Below are 24,150 nucleotides of genomic sequence, written 5' to 3' on the forward strand. Positions count from 1 at the left end.
AAGTGGAATTGCTTCCGGGTATTGGTAGGAGTACACGTGCAGTGCAGAGAGATCCGGATGGTAAGGTGGCCGGTCAGCCCTGTGTGCACAGCGATCCGTTCTTGGATATCGGCCGCAACATGTCCGATCTGGATCTGATCAGAACCATCGATGACGAGGTTCCGGAGGAGCCGGAGTCTGAGGAGGAGGAAGAGGTGAGATCGGAGGGTGTGATGAGTGAGGTCCCTAATGTGTACACTCGCTGGCGATCCGTCCTTTGATCCGCACTGGAGCTGTCACTTGCGGCTGCAGCTCAAAGGAGATCCGATACGGGTATACCTACAGACTACCAGACCTCTGAAGGAGCCAATATAGGGGCCATCAGAGCTTGCCCCTTCATTGGATTCAGTACTTTCACAGCCCCATGCACTTCACTGGGCGCGCTGCAGAAAGAGGGGGGGGGGGGCGGCGCAGAAGCGAGCGCTGGAGGAGGGGGCGGCGCAGAAGCGAGCGCTGGAGGAGGGGCGGCGCAGAAGCGAGTGCTGGAGAAGGAGGGGGGCGGCGCAGAAGCGAGCGCTGGAGGAGGGGGCGGCGCAGAAGCGAGCGCTGGAGGAGGGGGCGGCGCAGAAGCGAGCGCTGGAGGAGGGGGCGGCGCAGAAGCGAGCGCTGGAGAAGGAGGGGGGCGGCGCAGAAGCGAGCGCTGGAGGAGGGGGGCGGCGCAGAAGCGAGCGCTGGAGGAGGGGGGCGGCGCAGAAGCGAGCGCTGGAGGAGGGGGGCGGCGCAGAAGCGAGCGCTGGAGGAGGGGGCGGCGCAGAAGCGAATGCTGGAGGAGGGGGCGGCGCAGAAGCGAATGCTGGAGGAGGGGGCGGCGCAGAAGCGAATGCTGGAGGAGGGGGCGGCGCAGAAGCGAACGCTGGAAGAGGGGGCGGCGCAGAAGCGAACGCTGGAGGAGGGGGCGGCGCAGAAGCGAGCGCTGGAGGAAGGGGCGGCGCAGAAGCGAGCGCTGGAGAAGGAGGGGGCGGCGCAGAAGCGAGCGCTGGAGAAGGGGGGGGCTGCGCAGAAGCGAGCGCTGGAGAAGGAGGGGGCGGCGCAGAAGCGAGCGCTGGAGAAGGAGGGGGCGGCGCAGAAGCGAGCGCTGGAGAAGGGGGGGGCTGCGCAGAAGCGAGCGCTGGAGGAGGGGGCGACGCAGAAGCGAGCGCTGAAGGAGGGGCGGCGCAGAAGCGAGCGCTGGAGAAGGAGGGGGGCTGCGCAGAAGCGAGCGCTGGAGAAGGAGGGGGGCTGCGCAGAAGCGAGCGCTGGAGAAGGAGGGGGGCTGCGCAGAAGCGAGCGCTGGAGAAGGAGGGGGGCTGCGCAGAAGCAATCGCTGGAGAAAGAAATGACCTCTGAAAAGCTATGCAGAATGATTTTCAGATGAGTGTCGATTTGGACACAAGTCTAAATTTAGCCTTATTATTACCAATAAGCAAGCATTGGGTTTGTTGGGCTTCTTTCACATTTGCAGGTGCATATGCTGCTCTTCCTGAAAGGCTATCTTCAGTGGATCACTTTTCAGAGGATGGTAAAATTAGGTTTAGAGGCAGTACTGCCACCTACTTTACCCCCTTACCAATGTGTTTGAGTTTTTGATTTTTTTTCTTGCGGCATTGCAGGAAAGTGCTGCATGTGTTTGTCTCACAGTAGCAGCAGGGTCTCATTCACTTACATATGGGAGTCTGACTAGCAGTGCTGTCTGTCAAACTTGACGTAGCATTAAAATTGCCGCATTGTGATGCAAAGCATCATGGTACCAGCAATGTGAGTCCATCTGAACTGCACAGTGTATGCTTGTAGTTGGATGAAGGCTGTAAACAGTCCGATCAGCTGTCTTTATTGCCCCCTGGCCACAAGTGTGAAAGGAGCCTTTAGGACCTCTTCCTTGGTCAGCAGTGACGGTGCTGAATGAGGAAAAGGTCTTTGGCATAGTCTGTAAATGTCGCTTTTTTGGTGAAAAAAAAAAAGTCCTGTTTTTGCACACATTTTGCTGGTAATATCTTGAAAACAGTCAAAGGTAAAAATGTTGTGCTGCTGGTGACAGAGCAACAAGCAAGTAGTAGCTGTCACTTTGCTGCCGAAGGACATGTTACAAGGTAAGCACAAAATAATGTACATATATGTTGAGCATACAATGTACATTATAGCAAAAATACTTGACTGTGGCCGGGGCTGCGAAGAGATCGCAGGTATATGGTATCCCTGTGTTATATAGCCTTTAACCTCTTGCCCTGCAGATGATTTACCCCCCCCCCCCCCATTCCTGACCAGGCCATTGTTTGTGATATGGCATTACGTTAATTCAGCTGATAATTGCACGGTCATGCAAATTAAATTTTTTTTTCCTTTTTTTCCCACAAATAGGGCTTTCAGTGGTATTTGATTGCCTGTATATTTTTTATTTTTTGAGCTATAAACAAAAGAGTCTGACAATTAAAAAAAAAAAACAATATTTTTGACTTTTTTGCTATAAAACATATCCAGTAAAAAAAAATCTAATTTCATAATAAATTTAGTCCAAAATGTAGTCCAAAAAAAAATCCCAATACATGTAAATTAACGTGAAAGTTATAATGTCTGCAAATGGCGGCGGTGTATATATACTGGAAGTTTTATTTTTTTTATACTAGTAATGGCAACGATCAGTGACTTATAGTGGGACTGTGGCAGGCATTCTGACACGGGGGAAATTGACTAACTGCCACTGACATTCCCATTGACACTAATACAGTGATCAGTGCTAATAAAAAGCACTGACACTGTATTAATGACACTAGGCAGGAAGGGGTTAACTGTGTGCTGTTTTACTGTGTAAGCATGCTGCTTTGTACTGCTCTGCTATGCAGAGCAATACAAAGCAGCATGCTGGTGCTGACAGGGCAGAGATCTGTATTGTTTACATACAGACCTCTCCCCTGTCAGTGTTCCTCGGCAGCCCTGTAACAGTAGTTCTGCTTTATTGGACGGTAGGGAAGCTGTTAAAGTACTACTAAACCCAGGACCCTGCATTCACTATATCTGGTATCACACAGAACATGGAAATGCAATTATTTTAATAAATATAAACTGCTAAATATTTTTCTCATCAGCAGTTAGAGCAGTCTTGTGACTTCTATCAGTGTTCAGCCCAGCACTGGTTAATCTTGTAGGAGGAATTTTCATTCTTCTCTGACTGTCCTGTGAGCCTGCAGGACCCCTGACCCTCTGTCTGGACAGCGCTGATTGGCCCTGTGCTGATCACATGCACTCTGTCTACCAATACACACCAAATGGAGCATGTGCAGACCTGCCACTGTTGCTCTAACTATGACAGATGGATTGGGGAAAGTAGAAGAAGGGGAGGATCAGAGAAGACAGGATCAAACATTCTATTTACACAATGCAGAGGATTAACCCCTCCCAAGTGAGTATAAAAAGCATGCTGTACTGCATATACAGACAGATTTTACTGTTGTGGATTTAGTAACACTTTAACTACGACAGCCAGTCAAATAGCATTTTTATAGGACAGGGACTTGGAGGTAATTGGTAAACACTGGCTGCTGTGAAGTGATATCTTGTATAATAAATTGGAGAAACGGAACTATATAGTTCCAGAGACCCTGACTGCTATATACAGAGAACACTGAATGGAGCTGAAGAGTTTGTTTACTTGTCATTGATTCCTTCATATAACAGGAACAGCCAATTGTCCTCGGAAAGAAGAAGCAAGCCAACTGTAAACGCAGCGAGGACTTCAATGCTGAGTTTGTGTTTGCAGAGCGGGATGGCCAGGACGATGACAGCTGGGTGATGGATGATGTTATGAAGCAGCTCAAAAAGGTGTGAATACAAGATATGCCCCCCATAGCGAGTGTTGGCGACAAGGCCTTTGCAGATCTCACCGCTTTGATCTTCTTTCTAATCTAGAGAACCGTAACAAGCCTAGATGAGAAGATCGAGTCTGTGAGAAAGAAGAGGAAGAACCAGGTCAGTATCTGTGCCTAGGTCTGTGTTGTGTCCTCTCAGGATCAGCATTCTGATGTCTTTCCATTTACTACAGGATAAAGCAGAGAAAAGCACTCAACAGCCAGAAAAGGATGAAGCAGTAAAGAGTGAGGAGGAGGAGGAGAATGAGGAGAGCGAGGAGGAATTCTCATCAGAGGAGGAAACTGTTCTAACTAAAGCAGGTAAGATTCTTCACTGGTGTGTTTTTCTCTAGCCTCACAATGGAATGGCTGTTGCATTAGGCTTTTGCACCTAAGGCCTTGTTCACACAGGCATATTAGGGCTCATGTACACTGCAGCTCCTAAACTGACGTTCAGGAGCTGTTCGACATTTATTTCAGCTGCCCCTGAACTCTCCCTAATGTTTTTCTATGTGTCCATGTACACATAGTCGTTTACAGGCATTTGAGTTTACAGTAGTTTTTTTTTTTTTTTTTTGAACGCACCAAACTTGCCTTCAGGAGTAGATTTTACCAGCGTTTCAAGCGCTTGTAAACGAGGTTAACCGCGTTTAGAAGCGTTTTTTAACTGTTCCATGTCCAGATGCTGTCCAGAGCCTGTTATCATAATCAGAAATGCATGCAAAGCATTTTCCATGTATTCAAATGGACCCGGTACACCAGTGCAGTCAGTTCCAGTTTTCGCGTGAAGGAAAAAATGGTAGAACATGCTGCATTATGCTCATGATGGGATCCATAGTGAATACAAACAGAAAAGACAGGTCATCTCAACACATACTGCTCTCTCTGCTTCTGCTCTCTCTTTTCCTCTCAAAATGTCTGAAATAGTTAATTTTTTTACTGTTTTTCAGTGCATTCTAGGCATTTTGGAAGGTCTCCTGAGGTTATGTTTTAAAAACGCTTCTAAACGCGCACACATAAATGCGGTATGCAAACGCAGCTAAACTGCCGTTTTTTTAACCTACTTTTTCCAGCTGTCAGTTTCCATCGTTCAGAAGAGTTTTCCAAACACCCCGTGTACATGAGCCCTTACAGTGTACACCCATGTCTGAGCCATGTTTGCCCGCACGAGGATTCACAGTTGATCCATAAATCCCCAAGCAGGCAGTCCTGTTCATTTCAATTAGGACCCTGCAACTGCATGAACACAGCCGCTGCTTCCAATGTGATATCCATGAGGCTGTGTGCGCACAACCCTAGATGTAGTCAATTTGTATTCGGGGCCATGCAGCTGCTGGGTCTCAACTAGGTTTTTTTTTTTTTTTGCCTTCCTCTGGATCAACTGTGGGTGTAGGATTATAACTTTTTTTTTTTATAATGGTTGAACTGGATGGACTTTTGTCTTTCTTCAGCCAGACCAGGGGCGGACTGACCATTTGGAAACTCGGGCACTGCCCGAGGGCCCGGGGTCAGTAGTTGGCCCCATGAGATGCCCCTGGTACCTTTTTCATAGGCTTTTTTGAGTTTGGGCAAGAACACAGGGGCCCCATGATCCCCTATTGCCCGGGGGCCCCATGAATTGTCAGTCCGCCCCTGAGCCAGACTAACTATGTAACTGTGTGATATAGGACTGCATGGGGATGCACAGAATGCATGTATCCCCATGCGTGCAAACAAGGCTCACACGGGTGATTGTTGTAGTACACCCATGTGAACGAGGCTTTATAGGCAGATTAGAAATGCCCCATCTTTTTGCCACCCAAGTCCCTGTTTGGAACATCCTAACTTTCCTTCACTTTACTATTAAAGTGGTTGTAAAGGCTGAAGGTAAAACAATCTGTGTGCAGCAGCTCCCCCAGCCCCTTTAATACTTACCTGAACCTCATCACGATCCAGCAATGTGAATGACAGCCTCGGCTGCCCCAGGTCTCTGCCTCCTCATTGGAAAAAAAGCACACAGGTTGGACAAACACCTAGTGCATTATCCAAGATTTATTAAAATGTCCCTTTCCTCAGAGCTAAAAAAACTTTTATCTCTGAGGAAAGGGGCACGTCCCCGAAACGCATCAGTAGGCTGACCACACCACAAGTCAGACACTCTGCCATCATTTCGGCCATCACTATGGCCTTACAGGCGTTTTATACACTAAGTCTGTGAGTATGTTTTTTTGTCTTTTTAAACATTTTAATAAACCTTGGGTAATGCGCTGGGTGTTTGCGCACCTGTGAGCTTTTTTTTTCCAGTTTGTTGATCTCCCCATCTGAGGAGGGCTGCATCTCCTGGACTTTATCCATAGGTCATTCACACACCTGATTCCCTGGCCTCTCCCTGTTATTGGCCCCTTCGAAGCCCTGGAGAGTTAATACTTCTGCCTCCTCATTGGCTGAAACAGCATTGGCAATCACAGCCAGTCAGCCAATGAGAGAGAGGGGTAGGGCCAATCCACGGCTCCATGTGTGAATGGACATATGGAACAGCGGGTGCCCCTATAGCAAGCTGCTTGCTGTGGGGGCACCCGAGAGACAGGAGGAGCCAGGAGAGCCTGTGCGGAACCCAAGAAGACGAGGATCCAGGCTGCTCTGTGCAAAACCACTGCACACAGCAGGTAAGTATAGACATGTTTGTTATTTTACAAAAAGAAAAAAAAGGTTAAAACGATTCTAAAGGTTCTTCTGTGCCCCAGATTGGGAGATTTTCCTTGAATTCCTGACACAGTGGTATGATCGTTAGTGAACAGAAATCTTCCCTATTATACAATCTAACCATTCCAGTAAACATATTACCGTATTTTTCGCCCCATAAGACGCACCTAGGTTTTAGAGTCAGAAAACAGGAAAAAAAAAATTTCTGAACTAATGGACTGCAGACAGTACAGGAGATGACCAGAGACTGCGGACAGCACAGGGATGACCAGAGACTGCGGACAGCACAGGGATGACCAGAGACTGCGGACAGCCCAGGGATGACCAGAGACTGCGGACAGTACAGATGACTGCTGACCTTTGGGGAGGTGGGGAGCGGGTACCTGAATTTGACAGGTACCCGCTCTTACTTCCGCAGAGTTTTTGTTTGATCTTACCTGTTCCTCGATCCAGCCGCGCGCTGTCTTCCCGGCTTCTGTAATGGTGCTCGGCATGACAGCCGGGTGCCCAGTGCGCATGAGCGAGAAGCACTTGCGCTTTGTGATTGGTCCGGCGGCTTCTGGGATCTGTCATGTGTCCCAGGTACCGCCTTACCATTCACAAAAAGCACCGCTTCTTGCGCATGCGCACTTGGCACCCGGCTGTCATGCCCAATGCCCACACTACAGAAGCCGGAAGACAGCGCGCCGCTGGATAGAGGAACAAGTAAGATCAAAGAAGTAAGAGCAGGTACCTGTCAAATTCAGGTACCCGCTCCCCACCTCCCCAAAGGTCAGCAGTCATCTCCATAATGTCACGCTGCAGAGCTGAGCGGCGGCCCGGTATTCTGACACGGCCGCGGTGGAAATACCGGACCGGCCGCTCCATATTCGCTCCATAAGACGCACTGACATTTTCCCCCCTTTTTTGGGGGGAAAAAAGTGCGTCTTATGTAGCGAAAAATACGGTATATGTGATCGCTGTGACTAGCTGTCATGCTGGTCACATTATCCACCGATTGTAGAGTGTATAAAGTGGTTGTAAAAGCTTATTTTCCTTAAATTAAGAAAATAAACATGTTCTACTTAACCTGCTCTGTGCAATGGTTTTGCGGCCTCTGACCTCACTGTCTTGGGGTCCCCCCACTGGTGCTGTCTTCTCCTCCTCTGGGTGTTCCCATAGCAAGCTGTGTGCTGTGGGGACACTCATGCTTCTGTGCTGGGCTGTGTGCATCACACAGAGTGGCTCGGCCTCCTCACAATATTAAATTGACAGCAGCAGCCAAGGGTTCCTGCTGCTTCCTCTGTGCCCTGTGAATACAGGAAGAGAGAGCGCAGCAATGCTTCAGAATCGCTGGATTGAAAGAGGAGCCATGTAAGTATATAAAGAAGGGCTGGGGGGAGCTTATCATGGAAGATTTTTACCTTTAATGCAGAAACCTTATGCCTTTTAGAACCACGTTAAAGCTTGAAACTTGAAATCACAACAGAAAGTGCACAAGTATTAGCAAGAAGTAGATTGCAAACTCATATTTTTCGAATGGCTTTTTTTCATTTTTACATCACAACCAAAGTCAAACATAAGTCTATATGCTGGGAAATACATACAGTTGTGCTCAAAAGTTTGCATACCCTGGCAGAAATTGTGAAATTTTGGCATTGATATTGAAAATATGACTGATCATACCAAAAAATGCTCTTTTATTGAAGGATGATGATCATATGAAGCCATTTATTATCAAATCGTTGTTTGGCTCCTTTTTAAATCATAATGATAACAGAAATCGCCCAAATGGCCCGGATCACAAGTTTTACATACCCTGGAATGTTTGGCCTTGGTACAGACAAGGTGACACACACGGGTTAAAATGCCAATTAGAGGTTAATGTCCCACATCTGTGGCTTTTTAAATTGCAATTCGTGTCAGTGTATAAATAGTCAATGAGTTTGTTAGCTCTTATGTGGAAGCACTAACTAGGCTAGATACTGAGCCATGGGGATCAGAAAAGAACTGTCAAAAGTCCTGCGTAACAAGGTAATGGAACTTTATAAAAATGGAAAAGGACATAAAAAGATGTACAAAGCCTTGAATATGCCAATCACTAATGTTAAATCACCTATTAACCACCTCCTGCCCGCCATATAGTCCAATGACGGGCGCAAGGTGGTTCTCGTTCTGGGAGGACGTCCTCCCATTCTCACCGCACATGCGCGGCTCAGGAAGCGATCGGCGGTGCGCTGTGTCTCTCAGACAAAGCCGATCACCGATCTACGGAAAGAGCTGAAGATGTCGGCTTGGTCATGTGATCAGCTGTGTCCAATCACAGCTGATCACATGTAAACAGGGAAATGCCGGTTAACGGCATTTCTCTCCTCACGAGCTGTCACGCTGACAGCTTGAGAGAAGAGGAGAGCTGGTAATTGGCATTCCGCAGAGGGGACATGTACACTGATCATCAGGGCACTGGTGATCAGTGTGGCCCCAGAAGTGCCACCTGTCTGTGCTGTACAGTGCCACATCAATACCACATATCAGTGCCTACCAGTGCATATCAATGCCACATGTCAGTGCCCATCTGAGCTGCCTTTCTGTGCCGCCTATCAGTGCTGCTTTTCAGTGCCCATCAGTGATGCCTGTCAATGCCCATCAGTGCCTCCTCATCAGTGTCCATCAGTGCAGCCTATCAGTGCCCATCACTGCAGCCTCATTAGTGTGCATCAGTGAAGGAGAAAAATCACTTATTTACAAAAGTTTACAACAAAAACTAAGAAAAAACGTTTTTTTTTTCAAAATTTTCAGCGGTTTTTGGTTTGTTTAAGAAAAAATAAAAAACCCAGAGGTGATTAAATACCACCAAAAGAAAGCTCTATCTGTCACAAAAAAATGATAAAAATTTCATATGGGTACAGTGTTGCATGACCACGCAATTGTCATTCAAAGTGTGACCGCGCTGAAAGCTGGAAATTGGCCTGGGCAGGAAGGGGGTATAAGTGCCCTGTAGACTAGCGGTTAAGAAGTGGAAAGTTCGGGATCTCTTGATACCAAGCCAAGGTCAGGTAGACCAAGAAGGATTGCAGCCATAACTGACAGAAGAATTGTCTGGGATTCAAAGAAAAACCCACAGGCAACCTCAGGAGAAATACAGGCTGCTCTGGAACAAGATGGTGTGTTTGTTTTTAAGGAGTATAATGCGGTGATACCTGAACAAAAATGAGCTGTTTGGTCGAGGTGTTTATACAGTAGCCTAGTACATTTGAGTAGGGAGCGAGGACAAGATTGTTGCCATGGCAGGGGTTGAAATCTTGGATCTCTTGAGGTCAAGTAGTATACAAGTGCACCCGTCTTCACGATTTTGGCTGTTTTTTTTTTTTTTTTTTCTTATTCAGACACACTAAGAGTTAAAGAGAAAAAGAAGAAGAAAAGAACTGGGGTAAGATATTTGTATGACTGTGACCCGATCTTTCTTGTAATCAAATTAAAGTAGAATTCCAGCAAAACTGTTTTTGTGTTTTCTTTGATAAGAGACAGATTGTCAGGTTTTTGCTGTCTGTTTCCTTATTGGAGAAATTTCTTCTTACTGCTTGTCATTGTAGCCAGAAAGGATGTTGGTGAAATCTGGCCAAGGAGAGCCAAGACAGCAATAAAAACCTAATCTGAGATTTAAACGGTTTCCATGTTGTGTAATAACTGACTTCAGTAATTGTCTAAACTTCCACAAGTTTGCGGTCTACTGATCATAAAGCAGTTATTACCCTGGGTCCCGCTTCCCTTTCAAAGTTTCTGAATGCCCAGGGGAGCAGGAAGGATTGGTGATCATGTGACCACTGTGATTAGCTGTCACGGTGATCACATTATCGGGAGCCATTCCCGCCAGCTACAGTTTTAGTGGAACAGAGAGCTGTCTTTGATAGCTCAGTGTCTGTGTTGTGAGCATGCACTCAGCACAGAGATATAGGCTGCCCAGTGACTCCTATGTGCAGCATGTAGACCAGCCTTTCACAACCAGGGTTGCCTTGAGGTTTTTTCAGGGATGCCTTGGCAAAATGTCTAAAAATTGCCCAAAACTTGTATACAAGCCAGCAGGTGGAACAAGTCTGCCTTTTAGTTACAAAGTCACAGGTTTTCATTGTGCAACATTATGACCTTCTAGCCGCCGGCATCCTGACAACCAATGACATCATCATGATAAGGAGGTGTCAGATGTCCTAGTTTGACCCTCCCCTGCCCCTCTCCCTCAGTGATGGGGTCACATTAGCTCAGTGATGGAGAAAAAAGAGAGAAGAGAAACACTGGAATACTAGTCAGTACCAGTATGAAAAAGTGTATTTGCTCTGAAAGAATAAATCACCACTAACATTGGGTGTCCTACATGTGTGGATGTTGCTGCGTTATACAAAACTATTAGAAAAGTTTTTCATATTTTAGAATGGGGGGCCTCAAGACTGTGCATAATTTTAAAGAGTGTCTTGTCTGAAAAAAGGTTGAGAAACACTGGTGTAGACATTAATGCTTGCCTTTTTGCCGCCGCATGTGTGTGTTATGTGGGTGGCAACAGGTTAAGGGTATGTGTGTGAATGGGCCTTTATAATTACCAGTTAGAAACTCCTTATTCATGTATATAATTGTAAGCTCCAAGGAGCAGGGCCCTCCTATCCCTCTTGTATTGAACTGTATTGTTGCTGTATTGTCTCCCATTATATTGTAAAGTGCTGAGCAAACTGTTGGCGCTATATAAATCCTGTATAACAATAATAATATTTTGATTTTTAGAACTCTGGGTTTTTTGAAGATGCTTCTCAGTTTGATGAAAACTTGACTTTCCAGGACATGAATCTTTCTCGACCCCTGCTAAAGGTACTAGTATGCGTTGCACTGTAAAACCGAATATAAAAATACTGCATTCAATACAGATTTGCAGGTCTAAGCCTTTTTTTTTTTTTTTTTTTGGTTCAATTGGATTATGATCTGTCATTGACTATAGACTTTGTGAGCTTCTAGAAGCAGTGGCATACAAACAGCACTAACAGATGTTGCAGTAGCTCATGGGGATCCCGTAATTTGCTTCTATACCACTTTTCCAGCAGGTGAAGGGCATCGGTTGGGGACTACCAACCTGGGAAGTACCAGGTGTCTGGGTTTCTACTGGAGAAATTCCTGCTCGCTCTGTCCTGGTGACATAAAGTGATGCTGTATCCAAAAACTTACAGCAAGTATGGAGAAAAAAGCTTCCAATGGGGATACATATTCTGCAAACACCTCTAATAGGAAATAAAAGAAATCGTGCTGCGCTACAAAAACTACTAACCCCTACGTAAAAGGCATGAATAAATGGCAATTAAATATAACCAACTCAAACCATGAATATGATATCCCTATTACAAGGAACAAACAATTGCTTTGTGTATTACCACCTGAATAATAGTGGTACAAAACAATTCATGTGAATTAGAATCCAAATAGCCCCCTAACATGTGGTATAGACCACTAAACCGTGATAAATAATATTATACTATACACAAAAATATTAAAATCCCTGATGAAGTCACGTGATATCTGGACGTAACACGTAGGGTGAAAGCTTGGTGACGTAATTTCCGGTTACGTCGACGATCGACGCCATCTTTGTTTACACGTTTCCATGCTGTTTGAGGGCAATTAGCCCCTTACTTTTGTGAGTGCATTTCTGTTTTTTTACGAAGTTTTAAAATAAATTAACTTTATTACACTATGAGGGACCCTTTTCTCTTATTTACTCATACATGATGTTTCATTGGTTTCGGTGATATGGAGCTTTCAGTGACCTGGATATACAGAGGAGAGGAGGATTTGGAGTATTGCTTGATTTGACCTATGTGATGTGGGTCAATCGGTGAATGTGAGCGTGCATGCCTGGTGGTGGTGGATATCACAAGTATATACTAAAGGAGAAGATTCACGGAATTACACCTTGTAGTTCACTTTATTGTGGACTGTCGCTCTGCATTTATTCTCACACTATTTAAATGGTCAATTATGTATTTATAATATCTTTAATATTTTTGTGTATAGTATAATATTATTGATCACGGTTTAGTGGTCTATACCCCATGTTAGGGGGCTATTTGGATTCTAATTCACATTAATTGGTTTGTACCACTATTATTCAGGCGGTAATACACAAAGCAATTTTTTATTCCTTGTAATAGGGATATCATCTTCACGGTTTGAGTTGGATATATTTAATTACCATTTATTCATGCCTTTTATGTAGGGGTTAGTAGTTTTTTATAGCGCAGCACTATTTCTTTTTAATATTTTATTGCTGGGTACTTGCTGCTTTTTTGGTTTAGTTTTTGTGTGTGGCTGAGCATAAGACCCTATCGTTACCACTAATAGAAATTTGTCTCTATGAAGAGATTTCAGTTTTCTTCCTGTTGTCTTTGAGAGAGAAAAAGTGGCGTGAAATTACCCCAATAGGACAAGATGGCAAAAAAAAAAAAGAGAAATTTGACAGCAGTTAGGGATGCATGGAAATTCCAGTGGCCGAAACGTTTCGGCCGAAAACATCCCTTTCGTCTATCGGCTGAAATGAAACAAACCCCGCCCCTCGCTGCTGGCGCTGCTTTGTAGTTCAGTCTTGCCTGAGAAACCATTGATCCCAGCGCTGGGCATAGAGATGAATGAAGGAAAGATGGCCGCCGCACATCTCTGTGCCCTTGGAGGACTGGAGAGATGTCACTTCTGGTTTTATTTTATTTTAATTTTTTTTAAGCTCTAGATCAATGCGTTTTTTTTTTATCTAATGCTTTACATTGCAGAGGAGAGATGCGGGGTCTTATTGACCCCGTATCTCTCCATAAATAGGAGCTGTCACTAATTATTTCTTTCACAAGTGATGCATGCATTTCTTTTTAAAAGAAACAGTGCAAAAAAAAAAAAAAAGCAAAAAAAAAATTAACTACCGTATTTTCCGGCGTATAAGACGACTGGGCGTATAAGACGACCCCCCTACTTTTCCTGTTAAAATATAGGGTTTGGGCTATACTCGCCGTATAAGACTACCCCCCTCTACCAACCAATCACGGCAAGCGATGTACCAGTATTTTCTGTGCACACTGCATACAAAGCCTGCCTGGATTGGGTGGGTCAGCTCTCCCTGCCTGCCCAGCCCTCCCTGTCTCCAAGATGATCTGAGAACTGCCACAGTTATTAATATACAATAATTAATGTTAATTACCGTATTTCCTAAAGGGGTCAAGAACTGCAAGGTACTGCCTAGCTGACGCTTCTGCACATGTCTTCGGCAGCAGTAGACGATCGCTGATCACCATTCCTCACAGAACTGCATGAGACGTCGGATGCAGCCGTTCAGTGCTCGATTGACCTTGACTGAAACTGTGATATGCAGAGAAGGGATACACATCGGGTAGCGGCAAGAAGACGCTTCTGCACATGTCACAGTTTCAGTCAAGCTCAATCGAGCACTGAACGGCTGCATCCGACGTCTCATGCAGTTCTGCGAGGAATGGTGATCAGCGATCGTCTACTGCTGCCGAAGACATGCGCAGAAGCGTCAGCTCGGAAGTACAGGTAAGGTTTCAGCACAACACCCGGCGTATAAGACGACCCCCGACTTTGTAGAAGATTTCCAGGGGTTAAAAAGTCGTCTTATACGCCGGAAAATACGGTACATTTTTTTTTTAAAAGGTTTAAAGTGCCCCCGTCCCCCTGTGCTCGCACATAGTGGTGAACGCATACGTAGGCCATGCCCAGGGGCAGACTGACCATTTGGAAACTCGGGCACTGCCCAAGGGCCCGGGGTCAGTAGGGGGCCCCATGAGATGTCCCTGGTACCTTTTTCATAGGCTTTTTTGAGTTTGAGCAAGGACACAGGGGCCCCATGATCCCCTATTGCCCAGGAGCCCCATGAGTTGTCAGTCCGCCCCTGGCCATGCCCACATATGTAAACGGTGTTCAAACCACACGTGAGGTATCGCCACGAACGTCGGAGCAAGAGCAATAATTCTCGCACTAGACCTCCTCTGTAACTTTACACTGCTAACCTGTAGACATTTTTAAAGCATCACCCATGGAGATTAAGTACTGCAGTTTCATGCCATTCCACGAGCATGCACAATTTTAAAGCCTGACATGTTGGGTATCTATTTACTCACCGTAACATCCTCTTACATATTTTACAAAACAATTGGGGTATATATAATTTCTTTTAAAACCAAAGTGTATTTTTTCCAAAAAAAATATATATTCATTTTTAAAAATGCGCGTTTTTGGTTTTTGGCCAAGTGCATTTTAAATTTTCGGTTTCGGTACACCACTAACAGCAGTTTTAAAGTGGTTGCAAAGGCTCAAGTTTTTTTTTTTTTTTTCTTTTTACCTTTTATGCATTCTGTGCATGAAGGTAAAAACTCTTCTGTGTGCAGCTCCCTCTCTAATACCTACCTTTTGCTTCGTCGCGATTCAACGACTCTCTGCTCATTTGTTGAGACAGCGGTGGGAGACATTGGCTCGGTAGTGAGCCTGCTTGGGTGCCCCCATAGCAAGCTGCTTGCTATGGGGGCACTAGGCAGGAGGGAGGGGCCTTTAGTGCCAGTGGGGAGACCGAGGAAGATCTGGGCTGCTCTGTGCAAAACCACTGCACACAGGAGGTAAGCATAACTTTTTGGTTTAAAACAATTTTAAAAATGCCTTTTAATATCACTTTAACCATTCCATACTCTGCCTAATGCTGAGAATAAAAGTCATGGCTTTAGATAACTGGTCTGGAGAAGTTGTACAGGATGGACGCTCAGGGGCCCTGGCTTTTGCCCTTGGTTCTAGACATGGTATGCTTAACCCACTGTTTCGTAGTGTGACCTAGTGGCCAACGCACTGATAAGTCTTGTACTTGCTAGACAAAACATCAAAATTTTGGGTCCTTGGCCAGGAAACTCCCTAGACCTTAATCCCACTGAGAACGCGTGGTCAATCCTCAAGGTGCAGGTGAACAAAAAACCCCACAAATTCTAATTAATTCCAAGCATTGATTATACAAGAAAGGGCTGCCATCAGTCAGGTTGTGGCCCAGAAGTTGATTGACAGCATGCCAGGGCGAATTGCAGAGGTCTTGAGAAAGAAGGGTCAACACTGCAGATATTGACTCTTTGCATAAACTTAAAGTGTTACTAAACCCCGGACCCTGCATCCACTATATCTGGTCTCCCCGGACCCTGCATCCACTATATCTGGTCTCCCCGGACCCTGCATCCACTATATCTGGTCTCCCAGGACCCTGCATCCACTATATCTGGTCTCCCCGGACCCTGCATCCACTATATCTGGTCTCCCCGGACCCTGCATCCACTATATCTGGTCTCCCCGGACCCTGCATCCACTAGATCTGGTCTCCCCGGACCCTGCATCCACTAGATCTGGTCTCCCCGGACCCTGCATCCACTAGATCTGGTCTCCCCGGACCCTGCATCCACTATATCTGGTCTCCCCGGATCCTGCATCCACTATATCTGGTCTCCCCGGACCCTGCATCCACTATATCTGGTCTCCCCGGATCCTGCATCCACTATATCTGGTCTCCCACAGTACATACAACATGGAAGTGCAATTATTTTAGTAAATATAAACTGCTAAATACCTTTTCTCATCAGACCTTAGAGCAGTCTTGTGACTTCTCTCAGTGTCCGGCTCCGCACTAGCTAAAACTTGTAGGAGGAGTTTTCTTTCTGCTCTTGGAGAATACAAAACCCCTGACCTCTGTCTGGATGGCGCTGATTGGCCCTGTGCTGATCACATGCACTCTCCCAAAAAAAAAAAAAACCTTCTAGCAATACACCCCAAACTGAATATGTGCATGCCTATGGTTCAGTCTGGAGATAAGTGGTGGTTGCTTGAAAAAGGGGAGGATCAGAGAAGACAGGATCAAACAGCCTTTTTACACAATGCAGAGGATTAACCCCTTAGGTTCCACAGTGAGTATAACAAGCATGCTTTACTGCATATACAGACTGATTTCACTGTTGTAACACTTTAATGTCATGGTCAATAAAAGCCTTTTGACACTTATGAAATGCTTGTAATTATACTTAAGTATAGCATAGTAACAGTGACAAAAAGATCTAAAAACACTGAAGTAGCAGACTTTGTAAAAAGTAATATTTGTGTCATTCAAAACTTTTGGCCAGGGCTGTAATAAAGTGTCCGGTAAGTGTATGTAGGAGCAATTCTTTCTTCTCTGTATCACCTGAGGACAGTCACTAGGTACATGTAAGCGTTTACAACCACTTTAAAATGTTTCCATTATTATTGAGTTTGATGGACTTTTGGTATTTGTCCAGCATCCAACATTGCAAAGCATTCTGGGAATTGTTTTCAATACAGTGTTGTTAATGGAAGTTCTGAACCTTCTTCTGTTACAGGCAATTTCTGCTCTTAGCTTCACACAGCCCACTCCTATCCAGAAGGCCTGCATCCCTGTGGGATTGTTGGGAAGAGACATCTGTGCCTGTGCAGCTACTGGGACCGGTGAGCAGGGAGTTCAGAGAGAATGAGTTTTATTAAAGTAAATATGGATGTTATAATGGCATTCAATAGGGATTCTTCGCTCATGTGGCCATATTTGTGTTTTTTTTACTATGTCACAGAAAATACAAATATAGGGACTATTGTGAGTGATACAGTGACAATACACAAATCTAGACTCATGACGTAAGTATTCACTATATTTGTGGGATTGGCTTTGATTGGTTATGGTAAAAAAACATTTAAAAACACAGATTATGCTAATTAAATTATTAATAACCTGCACTCTGTAAGAGCCAAAAACAACAAATGTGTATCCCAATTAACAATGTGGTATTATATAAATACAAGGGCTGACGCTTCTGTAAAGTGTATAACCCTCATTAACTAAACATACATTTAAGAGCACTGCCAAATCTGTATAACCAAAGCAAAAACGAAAACAAATTGACATATATCATATATATAATACATAAAATAAAGTCCTTGGTCAAACTTATTGCTGAAATAGTGCATGCGCTGCTTCGATTTAAACTTTGTGGTTCGTGTTCTGTGCTTCCCACCAGTGGTCCCACTCACTCACCAGCTGTAGTGGACTCGTATATTCCAACAAGAGTCTGTCTTGCTTTGGTAGGGCAAATCTGGTTCTGTTGAATCTTGTAGTCCTCACTTCACTCAATCGTCCCGGTAGTATTGATGTTAATTCGCTCAGATTTATATGACTACCTATCATAGGTGAGTTCTACAGCGCTTAGTATCCTGGATAACCACCATCAGCCTTCTCCTTCTTAGGCCAGCTGCCCTCTTTCCTTTTAAATGTCTCACACAACATATAGAGAGAGATGGAGGAAGACTACCATAGTGTGAAATCTTTAAAATGTTTTATTTATTAAAAAACATTTCCACATTGTTAGATTCATACCCTTGCACTGACTATTCACCTTTTATGAGAGTATATTTATGCATTGGGCAGCACAGTGGCTAAATGGTTAGCACTTCTGCCTGGCAGTACTAGGGTCGTTGGTTTGAATCCCAACCACGGCACCACCTGCCTGGAGTTTGCCTGTTTTCTCTATGCCTGCTTGGGTTTCCTCCGGGTACTCCAGTTTCCTCCTACACTCCAAAGACATGCTGGTAGGTGAATTGGCTCCTGTCTAAATTGGCCCTAGTATGTGTATGTATGAATGTGAGTTAGGGACCTTAGATTGTACGCTCCTTGAGGGTTAGGGACTGATGTGAATGTACAATATATATGTAAAGCGCTGCGTAAATTGACGGCGCTATATAAGTACCTGAAATAAATAAATTGTCACTAATGGAGTTGATTTACTAAAACTGGAGAGTACAAAACCTGTTTTCTATGTGCCCTGTATGGTGTAATGATTGTGTTGGGGGTGTTTTTTTTTTGTGCAGAAATTTGCAACTTTTGTTCATTTTTCTGCACAGAAAAAGATCTCGCATAACACCAACATTGTGGTGTGAACAGGGCACATAGAAAACAATTGTTTACTTTTGTGTTCTTGTAGAGAAATGCTGAAACAAACCCAAGTATTCTATGCAACTCAAATCTACATTTTTTTTTTTCTCTCCCCCCCATTCGTTTTTATGTACATATGGTGTGGCCCCACACCACGGTATGATCATTACATGTTATACCTTGAATATGGGTGTAACATGTTATGAAAGGTGAATTTATCCTTTTAACAGAGGAGGGTGGATCCCGTTCCATTTTTTTTTTTTTTTTGTTTGAGTGGACCAGATTGGACCCAGAGGTATGCATGTGTAAACACACAAGTCTGTTTACACCCGCCTGTCCTTAGGGGTGAATGGACCATCTGATCAGGTCTGCCTGAAAAACAAAGAGGTGGACCTGATCTTGACCCATCATGTGAAAGGGGCCCTTCGCCCTGGTTCACACATATGCGGCTGTGCGGGCCGTGTTTTGCGTGGGCACCAAAGCCCATTCATTTGAATGGACTCTCGTGCCCCCTGACACGCAGAGAAGTCCCTGCACTTCTGAAAACGCAACCCGCACGGGAACCTCGGTTCCCAGTATGGTCATGTTTTCCAGTGCGGGCGACGTGCCATTAGAATTAATGGCACCCACCCGCGGGTCTGCATTCCTCTGTGCGGGTGGTGCGGCTGCACAGATGTTTGTGCGGATCCGCAGCAGCACCACACACACAGATGTGCACCAAGCCTTATAAGAAACTTCTGTTCTGCCTGCTGGATTTTTATTTATTTTGTTTGTGAAAAATGCAGAATATGGTTGAATGCATACCAGTGGAACACAAAAAGTTTTATAGTAACGTGATCATTTGAAGACAACAGCTGAGTCGGTCCCGTCAGTCTTTACCTATAAATAAAATGCCTTTTGGGTGGACTGGGCCTTCAGATTAATTAGTGCCGAGTCCTGCTTCAAAGCTAGTGACTGTGATTTGTTTTTGTGATGACAGCTTTTATAGGTTGAGGTCTTTTTTTTAATTAAATGCCATCTGTTATGAATGAAAGCACCTGTATGATAAACTTTGGATGATAGATGCCATCCCACCTTCAGCACTTTACTTGCATGACACTAAGTGCATTTTCTTTTTTTCCTGCATAGTAATTCAACTGTGGTTTTCTCCAACAGGTAAAACAGCTGCATTCATGCTGCCAGTTCTGGAACGTCTCATCTACAAGCCACGGGAAGCACCAGTCACCAGGGTCTTGGTTCTGGTCCCAACACGTGAGCTCGGCATTCAGGTGCACACCGTCACCAAACAGCTTGCCCAGTTCACAGAGATTACCTGTTGCTTAACTGTGGGTGAGTGCACTGGGTATACTGGATATATTCCTTGATACATGCAGCTTGTTTCTTTAAAACGCAGAAGTACTGTAGTTGGGCTTACACTTTAGACTTGGCAGGCAGTGGACTGAATGTACATTTTATTAAATACCACTCAGCTTTTCTTTTTTTTTTTTTTTCCGATTGGCAATGGTGAGGACCAATACTTTATTTAAATAGTTCCTCATGTGGGATGGTGGGCACAGTAACAAACAAATGACCCCACTGTATTTTAATAAAGTTGTTTTGCTTATCCACTCGACTAAAGGTATTCTTTCAGTGTGTGCCTCTAGTAAGCTGAACATGGGAATGTGGAGGAGGAATCTCCAGGTGACTACACACACTTTCACTTCTTCATTCATATGGTTTCAGGACCCTGATATCCTCAAACCCAGGGGTTTACGGCTTTGCAAATTGCAACCATAGTTGTGCTCTGACATACCGCCACTTACTGGTCAAAAAGGTTTGGGCCTTGGCATTATCTTGGATGCTGTGGTTGCAATTTGCAAAATGGGGCACCCTGGTTTTAACTGGCATTGAGCATTGAAGCCTGACTATTCTGAACCAGTGTCACGTTTTACTAACAAGTTGAAATCCAAATGAGTATGCTGGAAATCCCCTTCTGTTTACTTGTATTTCCAGTAGTTTGCAGCTCTTGTTATGCTTCATCTTTATGGTAAAACTGTATCTCCCCTATCTTCTTCTAGGTGGTCTGGATGTAAAGTCACAGGAAGCGGCCTTACGAGCTGGTCCTGATATCCTGATTGCCACCCCTGGGAGGCTCATTGACCATCTGCACAATTGCCCCTCGTTCAGCCTCAGTGCCATTGAAGTGCTGATCTTGGATGAAGCAGATAGGTGAATATATGTGGACAAGGCATTTGATTTTTCATCACAGCTTGTGCTCATCTTTTAAAAAAAAAACAGCTGGAAATATATTGAATTTTGATCATTTTACAGCTCCTGACAGGGAGAGGGTAATCCTCATTTAATGAATATTAGAATAGGTAGGCGCTAAATATACCCTTTATGTGAAATATTATTGTATTTGGAAGGGACTGTTAATCTTGAAAGTCCCTGCGTACAAACCTCCCAACTATACTGTACATGTATATCCAAGTTTGGAAAACTAATTAATTTCTCATAACAAAATAATTTTGTATAAATTACATATGAAATATTGAAAAATAAGAAATTGAAAAATGTATAAGTCCATAAATAAAATTGTAGTGACAGTCTTTGCGGCTTCTTTAGCCTGTGACCCAAACCGGACAAAGAAATAGTGACTGTAATCTTCACCACGTGCCACCAGGAATAGTGAATACAAATTGCTCACCAGAACCTTTGACCCCGGTTAAGGTGGTCAAATGCGCTTTTGGTCATACAGGAGACCAGCCTCTCACTATGGTAACTCCCCTTCAGCAATCTTTGCTAATGCCCATAAAGCTCTGTTTGCCTCCAATGTGTATAATTGTTAGGATGTATCTCTCCCAGGAGTATGGCCGGACTAATTCAAATTGTTTTATTTATTACAGATACTTATATAGCGCCGTCCAATTTACGCAGCGCTTTGCATATATATATTGTACATTCACATCAGTCCCTAACCCTCAAAGGGCGTACAATCTAAGGTCCCTAACTCACATTCATACATACACATACTAGGGCCAATTTAGACAGGATCCAATTAACCTACCAGCATGTCTTTGGAGTGTAGGAGGAAACCGGAGTACCCGGAGGAAACCCATGCAGGCACAGGGAGAACATGCAAACTCCAGGCAGGAGGTGCCATGGCTGGGATTCGAACCAACGACCCCCTAGTACTGCCAGGCAGAAGTGCTAACCATTTAGCAACTGTGCTGCCCCAAATAAACCAAAACAAGTGAAAAGTGTCTTCTAACTGCAGTATTTTAATTGTAGATAATGCATTTTAAAACAAACATGTATGCACTCACATGGTAAAGTGCCTGTAGACCGGCAAGTTTAGGATGACCGCCATGTGTTCCAAGCCTCGTTTTCACTCGATATGGGAGTACCCAGAAGTGATGTAATAACGCTTCTTCGACGTACGTGTCGGCCAGCGGCGTCTTCAGGAAGTGCTCATTTCAGTCTGTGCTGGCCTCATGTCTTAACCACTTCCAGACCGGACACTTTTACCCCCTTCCTGACCAGGGCAATTTTCAGCTTTCAGCGCTATCACACTTTGAATGACAATTGCGCAGTCATGCAACACTGTACCCAAATTAATTTTTTACCATTTTTTTGAGACAGATAAAGCTTTATTTTGGTGGTATTTATTCACCGCTGGGATTTTTATTTTTTTTGCTATGTAAATGAAAAAGTCCAAAAATTTTGAACAAAAGTGTTTTTTTTATAAAATTTTGCAAATAAATAATATTTCATCATAAATCTTTGCCAAAATGTATTCCGTTATCTTTTTAGTTAAAAAAACAAAACAAATTAGTTTATAACCAAAAATTATAATTTTTAAACATTTTTTTTACGTTTTTATTTTATTTTTTTATATTATTTTTTATTTATTTTTTTACATACGGTCACCCTAGCAGTACAGTGTCACCATGGTGACACTGTACTACTTGTGGGGGGTGATGAAGATTTTTTTTTTTTTTTTTTTTTACACTGATTGATTTTACACCCATATAGGATGTAAAAGCAATCATTTCTCTTTCTCTCTGTGTGCATTCCTGCACTCATTGAGAAGTACTGAGTGAGCTGTGATTGGTCACAGCTTGTCACATGGTACAAGGCTGTTGTGAATAGCCTTGTACCATGTGACCTCTGTGATCATTCACAGATTTCACACGTAGTAAGCAATGATGTCACAAGTGACATCTTGCTTACTACTTTGCATGTGATCACTGATTGGCCAATCAGTGATCACATGATCGGGACCTCGTACAGAGGTCCCGTCCGACGATCGGTGTTTCACTGTGTCCAGAGGACACAGCGGGCACCGGATCGCGGTGCTGCGCACTCCCAGGGAGCGCGCACAAGCAGGGTGCGGGGAGGCCGTTCATAAACGGCCACCCGACCCTGCAGTGCCACCGTCCGGCCGTTTATATGCAACAGCCAGTCGGGAAGTGGTTAAATCCTCATTTCAGTGTGTGCTGGCATCATGTCTTAAATCCTCATTTACGTCTGTGCTGGCCTCATGAAGACCACAAGGAAATACACAAATCCCTTTTTATTATCTTTTTTTAATTTTTTTTTAAAGACCAGCACTGTGAGGAAGTATAGCACCAATGCATCAATATGTAACAGATGAATAACTAGCTCATATGGACAGAGAAGTAATTGTTCTGCTCTAAATTTCTTGTATAGGATGCTGGATGAATACTTTGAAGAACAGATGAAAGAGATCATTAGACAATGTTCCCAGCAGCGGCAGACACTGCTCTTCTCTGCAACTATGTCTGAAGAGGTGATGCTGTCATCTGTTTTTACCATGCTATAATCTAAAACATAATTAAAAAATGCAATAAAGGGTTCTTATAATTATTGGTGGAAGGTCGGATGCAACCTCTGGCTTCTTATATGTCTGGAATACATGATATTTCAGATATCTCCCTGCCATACTTCCCAATTTTGTCCCTGTCTACCTGGGAGTTTGGGTCTTTTCCCGTTAGGATTGTGTCCCAGCTCCTCCCATTACGTCTTCTGTAATATTTTAATATATTTCAGGTACTTATAAAGCACTGTCAAGTTATGCAGCTCTTTTACACAAATATTATACATTCACATCAGTCCCTGCCCTCAAGAAGCTTACAATGTAAGATCCCTAACTCACATTCATACATACACATACTAGGGCCAATTTAGAGAGGAGCTAGTTACCCTACCAGTATGTCTTTGTAGTGTGGGAGGAAACTGGAGTGCCAGAGGAAACCCACGCAGGCACAGGGAGAACATCCAAACTCCATGCTGGTTGTATTGTGGTTGGGATTTGAACCAATAACCCTAGTGCTGCTTGGTAAAAGTGCTAACCACTTAGCCACTGTGCTGCCCCAAGAAAAATTATATCGCAACCCAACAGGGAAAGAAGGAACTTTTTCCATTGGCCACTGCAGGTGTGAAGACCCAATAATATGGAGATATCATAATAATGTGTTCCCTGAGAAGCTGTCAGATCATTTAACTGAAACGACACTGACGTGAACAGACTCTAATGATGTATAGTGGACATTTTGGTCACACATCAGATTTTACCTGTGAGTAGTTAACTAAGAATATTGACTGATTAGCTATGGGTTATGACACTTTTCCATTTTTGCT

General features: G+C 44.1%; 1 protein-coding gene across 1 annotated transcript in view; it reads left to right on the plus strand.

Moving 5' to 3' along the window:
* Positions 1-24,150, plus strand: part of DDX27 (DEAD-box helicase 27) — a 43,638-nt gene continuing 19,488 nt past the window's right edge. The window contains exons 1-10 of the mRNA XM_089673404.1: positions 1-194; positions 3,688-3,831; positions 3,919-3,978; positions 4,052-4,178; positions 9,905-9,948; positions 11,289-11,372; positions 16,928-17,033; positions 19,663-19,836; positions 20,565-20,715; positions 23,200-23,299. Coding sequence (XP_089529530.1) covers positions 120-194; positions 3,688-3,831; positions 3,919-3,978; positions 4,052-4,178; positions 9,905-9,948; positions 11,289-11,372; positions 16,928-17,033; positions 19,663-19,836; positions 20,565-20,715; positions 23,200-23,299 — 1,065 coding nt within the window. The 5' untranslated portion in view covers positions 1-119. The remainder of the gene's footprint in view (positions 195-3,687; positions 3,832-3,918; positions 3,979-4,051; positions 4,179-9,904; positions 9,949-11,288; positions 11,373-16,927; positions 17,034-19,662; positions 19,837-20,564; positions 20,716-23,199; positions 23,300-24,150) is intronic.

The sequence above is a fragment of the Staurois parvus genome, unplaced genomic scaffold (assembly GCF_062004578.1).
Source record: "Staurois parvus isolate SC_StPar_1 unplaced genomic scaffold, SC_StPar_1.0 ptg000137l, whole genome shotgun sequence".
Lineage (NCBI taxonomy): Eukaryota > Metazoa > Chordata > Amphibia > Anura > Ranidae > Staurois > Staurois parvus.